The 9,141-nt window shown below is 47.6% G+C and overlaps 1 protein-coding gene across 8 annotated transcripts in view; it reads right to left on the bottom strand.

Moving 5' to 3' along the window:
• Positions 1 to 9,134, bottom strand: part of MED12L (mediator complex subunit 12-like) — a 368,195-nt gene extending 359,061 nt beyond the window's left edge. For all 8 annotated transcript variants that reach the window (XM_010835383.1, XM_010835387.1, XM_010835384.1 and 5 more), the window contains exon 1: positions 8,800 to 9,134. In XM_010835383.1, the coding sequence (XP_010833685.1) occupies positions 8,800 to 8,898 (99 nt within the window). In that variant the 5' untranslated portion in view covers positions 8,899 to 9,134. The remainder of the gene's footprint in view (positions 1 to 8,799) is intronic.
• Positions 9,135 to 9,141: the final 7 nt, after the last annotated feature.

Raw genomic sequence — 9,141 nt, 5'->3', positions numbered from 1 at the left:
TGGCTTAAAGCTCAACATTCAGAAAACGAAGATCATGGCATCCAGTCCCACCACTTCATGGGAAATAGATGGGAAAACAGTGGAAACAGTGTCAAACTTTATTTTTCTGGGCTCCAAAATCACTGCAGATAGTGACTGCAGCCATGAAATTAAAAGACGCTTACTCCTTGGAAGGAAAGTTATGACCAACCTAGATAGCATATTCAAAAGCAGAGACATTACTTTGCCAACAATGGTCCATCTAGTCAAGGCTATGGTTTTTCCTGCGGTCATGTATGGATATGAGAGTTGGACTGTGAAGAAGGCTGAGCGCCAAAGAATTGATGCTTTTGAACTGTGGTGTTGGAGAAGACTCTTGAGAGTCCCTTGGACTTCAAGGAGATCCAACCAGTCCATTCTGAAGGAGATCAGCCCTGGGTGTTCTTTGGAAGGAATGATGCTAAAGCTGAAACTCCAGTACTTTGGCTACCTCACGCGAAGAGTTGACTGATTGGAAAAGACTCTGATGCTGGGAGGGACTGGGGGCAGGAGGAGAAGGGGATGACAGAGGATGAGATGGCTGGATGGCATCACTGACTCGATGGACGTGAGTCTGAGTGAACTCCGGGAGTTGGTGATGGACAGGGAGGCCTGGCGTGCTGCGATTCATGGGGTCACAAAGAGTCAGACACGACTGAGCGACTGATCTCTGATCTGAAAGTTATGTCCTCCAGTAACAATGGTAGTGCACATCAACTGTTACAACATAGAATACAGATTAGTAACCAAAAAAAAAAAAAATCACCCCTAAAGCCATTCTTAGTGGCACAGTGGTAAAAAATCAGCCTGCCAATGCAGGAGACACAAGAGACGTGGGTTCAGTCCTTGGGTGGGGAAGACCCCCACCCGAGAAGGAAATGGCAACCCACTCCAGTATTCTTGCCTGGGAAATCCCATGGACAAAGGAACCCAGCAGGCTATACAGTCCATGGGATCGCACAGAGTCGGACATAACTTAGCAAGTGAACAATAAACCCACTCTCAAGAGAGAGCAATTATCTACATGTGGGTGATAATTCTTCCAGATTATGTAGACATGCATATTTTTAAAGTAGAAATCATTTTACTGTGTAACAGAAGACATTTTTTTAATGTAAATTTTCCAAAACAGAGAAATAGGATAGTATAATGAACTCCCCTGTCACCATCATCCAACTTCAGAAATCTTCTAAAAACGATGAAAAGTCCAAGTATTTCCATGTTCCCTTCTCAGACTGGACTTCTCTCCCCACCTGGCTTTCCCAAATCAGACCTGAGGTCAGCCCTTCTCCAGGCTAAGTCCACCAGCTCCTCTCATCACTGCGCAGGGAACACTGGGAAAGGAAACCTTTAATCATGTTCACTCTCCTTACAGATCCCTCCACCTGCTCTAATTCCTGCCTAGTCTGTCAAGAAGTCTCACACTTGGGGTTCAGAGCCTCATTAAAAGAGCATTTCAGAACAAGCATCAGGTTGTCCAAAAAGTTTGTTCCGGTTTATCCTACAACATCTATGGAAAAACCCAAACTTCTTGGCCAACCCAAAACATCGCAATTCTTTAGAATTTCCACTTACTCCGTTCTCCTACCTCTGTTCTCACCTGGGCGGACACACAACCGGGAGAGGCACTGCTAACTACCTCAACTAAAATCCTAGGGCTCCGTTCATCCTCATCTTCTCCCACTTGGTGCTCACTCAAGCCACTTTGCCTTCCAGACCTCCCTTCTTGGTCTTCCATCTTCCTAAGGAATCACATTTTATATCTGCAGGTGCCAGCCTAAGTGAAATATCCACCAGGCTGAAGAATGGTGGCTGCTCACCAAGTGAAGAGCCTCACATAAATTCCCAAAAAGCCTAACTGAAAGCCCAGGCCCATGATCAAACATAAAATTCTATCACCTCCAATATGTTCAAAGAACATGCTCATGGGACAAAGCAAGAAGTGAAGCACTGAGTAGCGTAGCCAAGTACACGCAAAAGGGAGCTGTGAATATCTCCAGCCCAGGGCATGGATTTCTAGTCTGCCATAAACCACGTACAGCTGATGGAAAACAAGCCTATGCTGGGAGTTTTAGAACAGAACTTCAGGGGCAAAAGCAGCTAAATGCATCTGCAGTATACTAACACTTTGAACAGCATCTTTATCTAAAGACTCCAACACACCAAATAGCGGGGAGCAGGTAGAATTAAGGGGGAGTTTGGCTTATAACAGTCTCTACAAGTAAAGACACAAACTAAAGCAGTGGCTTTCAAAACTTCTGGTATGTTTAGGAATCACCTAGAAAGCATGTTTAAAATGCAAATTCCTCAATCTCCTTCCCAGAAATTCTGACTCAGCAGGTCTGGAGTGGAGGCAGGGCATTATGGCAGCATTTTTAAGGAGCATCTTTGACAATGCTCCTTCAGGCGATGGCAGCCCCTGAGAAATGACAACCGCTTGAGTTCCTTTGCCATGAAATTTGGGTGGCAACACTCCTGTGAGAAGCAGGAAAATGTGACCCAGTGCTTCTTACATTGGTTCTGGCCTAAGGGTCTCAGGCCAGAATCTCCGCATAAGTTAAATATAGACGTCCCTCCCAAACACTGGTATTGAGGGAGGTAAATGATGGGGCCCTGGCAGTGGTGGTTTATGTCCCTAAGTCATGTTCAACACCTGTGACCCCGTAAACTGTAGCCCACCAGGCTCCTCTGTCCATGGAATTTCCCAGGCAAGAATACTGGAGTGGGTTGCCATTTCCTTCTCCATCATGGGGCCCTGGGGCCAGTCAATTCATCTCAGAGCTAAGTTTTCTCTTTAACCATCACTGCCTTTTATTCCCCCCGGGGAACTGGTCAACCTGTCTGTCCTTGAGAACAATTTCATCAACATCCCCCCTCTGAAAGATCGTTGAGAAACAAATTTTCCCTCCCCTCCCCTCAACCTCCCCAGCTGTGGCTAAAATAAGCATTTAATGTTTTAAGGGTTTTAGATGCTAACAAGAAAATAGGCGTTACCAAAATAAAACAAGCATTGGGACAGTCAGGTTATAAATACTCACAATTGCTCATTAAGAGTTCTTTCTGCGTTTTATTCATTTCCTCGAGAACTATTTACTGAGCACCTAGTCTCATCCCAACGTGACCACCACTGACAAGCCCCTGCTCCCATGCAGCTGACATCCTAGTGTGGAAGGAAGAAAAGGGAGAGGATATGGACCCTAATAATGGAATTTCAGACAGTGACAAGCAGTACAAAATGTATTAACAGGGGCTTCCCTGGTGGCTCAGTGGAAGAGAATCCGCCTGCCAAAGCAGGAGACACGAGTTCAATCCCTGGTCCACAACTACAGAGCCTGTGCTCTAGAGCCAGGGAGCGCAACTCCTGAAGCCCAAGCACCCTAGAGCCCGTGCTTCACAACAGCAGACACCGCAGCAATGAGAAGCCTGCGCACCGCAACTAGAATATCCACCACTCACCACTCACCGCAACTAGAGAAAAGTCTGCGCAGCAACAAAGACCCAGCACAGCCAAAAATAAAAATAAGTAAAATTATAAAAAAAAAAAAAAATTAACACAAAACAATAAACTAACAAGGATGAGAAAAGATGGGCCACAGGAAGGCCTCCTTGCCCGGGATTCTCTGTAAGTAAATGACAAGAGACATGACCACAGGAGCAACGAGGGACAAGAATGCAGACACAAGGAGCTGGGCGTGTGAGGAGAGAGGTGGTCCCACCACACAGCCTGGAGGAGGCTAAGCAAGTCACGAAGGAGCCAGCCCTCCAAGGGCAGAGTCCTGTGTGTGTTATTCTAAGGACAAGGAAGCCCTGGGATCATTTAATGAGGGAAGGGTCATACTAACAGTAGCTGACCTGTATTGAGCGACATCTGTGTGCCAGGACTGGTCAAATCTTATCTGTAGGAACAGGTGAGAATCCCATTCCACAGGTCAGATCTGAGCCAAACAGGCAGTAAGTGATACGGCCAGGAGGCAGAGCCAGGGGGTCCAACTACAGGCAGTGGCTGTGGAAGTGAGCAAGGACAGATTGGTAGGGCCTTGAAGGCATAACTTGGTAAGGAGTTTGAGTTTTATTCCAAGTGTGATGGAAAGATACTGGAAGGGCCCAAGACATCTCATTCCCTTAGAGCTAAGGGAGGGGACACCTTCTGGGGAAAGCCTACCATGCCCTGGATGAGCTGTGAGACTAAACTACTGCAACCTCAGCCTCATATATTGACAGCTATCTAATCCTGCCCTGCCTGCAATGGAAAATGCTCTCCAGCCCCTGCAGAACTGGATGCCACCTTCTCTCTAGGTCAGTGCCTCAAAGTGACCTGGACCAGCTGCTCAATCACCTTGATCTCGTTAGCAATGCAAATGAGGTGGAGCCCCCCCCCCTCAGCCCTACTCAATCTAAAAAAACCCAGCCGCCTGTTTTCAACAAGCCCTACAGGTGTGCCGAGTTTGACACGTTATCCCCACGCAGCCATTCCCACCCTACCCCTTTCCAAACCTCGCTCCAATTGTCCCTGGGCAGCCCATGTCCCTGTACACCAGGCCATCATCCTCCAGGACCCTGCTAGTGGGCTTCTATGGCTTCTGATGCCTAGAAATCTCACTGATGCCCCAACCTATTTTTCTAACTAATTCGATTTCCTAAAAACATTTACTACTATTCAGTTGTTTAGGCCTCTTCTACCCCAGAAGTAAAAACTCCTCTTCCTTCATAATTCTACAGTTTCCCTCTGCTTTCAGCCTTGTAGCCTCCAAAGTAGATGGCAAGGAAGCTGCTTTAACCTAGACTTTCCCTAACACCCCACCCCTCAGTTACCAGATTTCTCTTCATTCATTCCTACTTCATGCCTACATTCCTGCAAGTACCTATGCCCTGGGCATCCTAGAACTAACTGCAGGAGGCCCGGGTACTTCCGTGATTCCTAAGCGGCTCTGGTCCCTGCCCTGGGGAAACTGATCCACCGGGGGCAGGGGGCAACACACAAATAAATACGTAATTACAAACTACATACTTATACTAGACAGGCCTCTGAGGAGGTTGCTGGGCTGAGACCTGAACGATGAAGAAGCAGGCCAGCGGGAGTTTAGAACAACAAACATTTGGGTGCTGAAACCATGCCTTACTCTGGTCTCAGTGTTTTATGTTTATTACCTATATAATCGTTCAACGGTCCTACAAAGAAGGAAGTATTCTCACTCCCAATCTGCAAGAGGGGACACTGAGGCACGGAGAGCATAAGGAAGTATTGTGAACAGCAGAGCTGGGATTCAAACCCAAGCACACTGGCTCCAAAGCTGACCCTCCTAACCACAGGCTTGGGTGAGAAGAGCAAGGTGGAATGGTGCAGTGAGGGTGGAAAGGCAGATGGGATCCAGGTGGCACGTGTAGGAGCCCTAGGGCAGAGAAGAGTCAGCCTGAAGCAGAAAAGAAGTCAAGCGTATTGGTGAAACTGGACAGCAGCAGGTGGATTGGAAACTTAGTTGGGACTGGACAAGGTGGGCGGGTGTAAGAGAGGAGGGGGAGGAATCAAGGAGCCCTTGCAGTTTTCTAAGGCCCTGTTTTCAAGGCTTGAGGACAGAGGATATAGTATTGTAACACAAGTATACTCAAGTCCTGTGGAGCACTGAGGCACAGCAAGCTCTCAAATGAATAGAATCAATTGATCAAGCAAGTTAAAGCTTCCAGGTCCCACCTCACCCCTCCCCCACACTTCTCTGCAGGAGGTCTTCATGCAAGTTTCCATCCTGTCCCCTGGGAACTAGTTTCCAGAACACTATTAGCACCAGTTAACAACACTAAAAGCTGCAGTTACAGTAATAAGAATAGCTTTACCAAGAGGTGGGTTTTTCCTCACAAAAACGTAATAGGTTTAGAACCAGAGTGCTTAAAATTTTCTCAACAGCACAGTTATACTAATTTACAAATGAGGAGTCACACAACTTGCCCCAGGCCACACAACTGCAAAGAGGGTGAACCAGAATCCAAATCCAGTCTGCCTGTATTGGAACCTCACACTTCCATTAAAGTCAGCATTTCCCACAATCTGGGGCAAGTCTCTCTGATGGACTACACCAATGGTTTCCACTGAACTTTTTAAAGTTTTAATATTTATGGTCTTGTTTCAGGACAAATAATCATATGTAATATCAATAAAAATTTTAAATGAGATATAGACATGATTTCATATGAATTTTTATATATCACATCAAATCCATGATGTCTTGTGAATTACTGCTTAAGAAACAGAAGACATTTCCTAAAAGGAAAAGAAAAAATTGGAAGTACAGGTGATGGAGAAGAGGGAACTCTTGAGGCAATGCATAAATAATCGAGGCTTGTGAAACACTGCTCACCACAGCCCCACCCCAGAACAGCCAAGCACCTGTTCCATATTGTATTCAAATTTGGCTACAGCCCCACATAACTCTGACTCTGCTCCAGAGAGATAAAATGTTGGTTGCCTCCGGGGAAAGGGAATAACATTAGAACAACTCAATTTAGCATAAATCACCCTTAACACAGTATTGGTCTTGACAGAAGACACCGTTTTTGCTGGTCCAACTCCTCTGCTTAACCCTTAACCACACACCTAGAGTCAGGTAACCTCTCCTGGGCCTCACTTTGTCAAAAGGAAGTTCTAAAAAGTGAGCTTTCAGGTCACTGCTAGTTTTAGAGTTCCATGAACTGTCATGAGACCCTAAAATCCAAAATTAATTTTTTCCAGAATCAGAGAGGCCCCAATTCTGAATGAGGGTTGACCTAAGGAATAAATGTTAAATAGTCCCACAAGGCATCCCAGGTTCCCCATTCCTTAACAAGAAAACAAGTGTTTGTGTGTGTTCAACTGCTCAGTCATTTCGCACTCTTTGCGACCCTACAGACTGTGTAGCCTGCCAGGCTCCTCTGTCCATGCGGGATCTTCCAGGCAAGAATACTGGAGTGGGTTGCCATTTCCTTCTCCAGGAGATCTTCCGGATCCAGGGATCGAACCTGCATCTCTCTTACATCTCCTGCACTGGCAAGCAGGTTCTTTACCACTGCACCATCTGAGAAGCCTCTTAACTGGGGAGATGCTATCAATTATGCTGCCCTCTGGTAAGATGTGATGAGGCATTAATTACATGATAATGAATATCAGCCAGTGTCCCTGACCCCCAGCAAAACTTTAATAATCCTCTGCCACAAACGCTTGTTATTAACTTCCTTTACACCCAGTTGTTAGTGTTTGTTATTTCATCTGTAACACTGAACTTTTTTCTGGGTAGGAGTAGCAGGGAGAGATGGGTGGGGGAAAATCTGCAAAATCTCATCAAACTCCTGTCCTCCAGTTAAGCCTCCAGTGAGAACCACCTGTCAAACCTTCCCAGCTTCTATCCGAATTACTCCACCTTTAACATGCTAAACCTCTAAAAGGAGTTGTCACTCCTTATCCTTGTGAAACATTATCAACAGAACAGTTTAACCAGAACAAGCATTCTTCCTCTATTATTGAAACAGATACATTTATCAAAAGGGAAGTCTTAAGGACCCTCCTCGGCTTCTTTACAAAGCCCTTTCTGTGATATTCAGTTCAGTCACTCAGTCGTGTCCAACTCTGCCATCCCAGGGGCTGCAGTATGCCAGGCTTCTCTATCCATCACCAACTCCTGGAGCTTGCTCAAACTCATGTCCCTCGAGTGGGTGATGCCATCCAACCATCTCATCCTCTGTTGTCCCCTTCTCCAGAGGATGAGAGCTATTATGATATTGGTGGCCCTGTAAACTTTTTAATAGAAGCTTTTTAGGTTCCCAGCAAGAGAAGTTCTGAAATGTGCTCTCTTCATGTTTAGCTGAAGAAAACAGAGGATGGGTGGCCTGCAGCTGGCAAACTCAAAGCACAGCTGAGTAGCAGGTGATCTTAAAAAAGAAAAAAAAAAGGCAAATCCCTGGGCAAACTGTGTAGCCAGGGGTGATCATTATAACTGGAGAGTTGTTACATAATTACTTGTTAACTACTGACAAACATATACATGACTACAAAATGCCATGGTTACTCTGGCCACTGAGGCTAGTTCAAGAGTGAAGGTTTCTCTAATTAATTTCACTCAAAGAAACAAGCAACCCGGGGACCCATTCCCTTCCAAGGTAACCTGACTGCTTTTACATACACAAAACAGCCTCCAGCAATTAAGCCAATCGCCTCTGGGGAAGAAAATCAGTGTTTCCCTGTTAAATTGATTTTTAAAGGGAAGAGGGGAGACAAAAGTACTTTCAAACAGCTAAATATTCATCACCTGGACAAAACCAACTTCCACTTCAAAGTGGAAAATTTGAACAGAAAAGGTCTTCCCCAACCCACCCCACCCCCGTCCCTGCTTAGCTGGCGCAAAACCCAAGACCTGTGTCGGAGGCACTGCATTCCAACATTTTTCAAAAGTTTACGAGGATTTACCGAAGCGGCGGGGAGAAAAATAAGGCAGGCAGAGGCGGGGGAGAGGGAGCAAGAGGGTTTCCGCAAGGAAGAACCGGGTGAAGCGCCCGGCTGCGCCGCGCAAGGCCCGGTAACCGGGAAGCGACCCGGCACCGGGAGAGCGAGCGCCCCAGGGGAGCGCGGGGCCTGACAGCTGCTCGGTCTCCGCCCCCAGGGGTCCCCCCAGCACCTCCCCCCCGGTCAGCCCCCGCCGCCAGTCCCTCTCCGCAGACCCTTCCCCCGCAGCGCCGGCGATGCCCACTGGGCCAACTTGGCCCTGGGTCAGCGCTGCGGAGCGCAGCCCCGATTGCCGGGGAGGCCGCCGGCGCCCTTACCTCCTTCTGCTTGGGGTCCTGCGGGTAGACATCTGGCGGCCCGAGCCGGGGGCGTTTCAGCGGTCTCTGCTCATAGCTGAGAAGCCCGAAGGCGGCCATGATCTCTCATGTTAACCGGCGAAATGAATGAGAGTTGGAGCTGGAGCAGCCGCCTCTGAGCACCAGGGAGCAGCACTTTGCAGACAGACTCCCTCTCCCCCCTCCTTGCTCGCTCACTCGCTGTGGCGCTGCAGGCAGGAATAAAGCAGGTTGGATGCTGCCGCTGCCCGGCACGCAGACACGCGCTGATGGGGGCAGACTTCGGCGGGCACCCCGGGGCGCTGGAGCCCCCGGGACGCACCG

The sequence above is a fragment of the Bison bison genome, unplaced genomic scaffold (genome assembly GCF_000754665.1).
Source record: "Bison bison bison isolate TAMUID 2011002044 unplaced genomic scaffold, Bison_UMD1.0 scf7180017864042, whole genome shotgun sequence".
NCBI classification, from domain to species: domain Eukaryota; kingdom Metazoa; phylum Chordata; class Mammalia; order Artiodactyla; family Bovidae; genus Bison; species Bison bison.
This window is presented reverse-complemented; position numbering and strand designations above follow the sequence as displayed.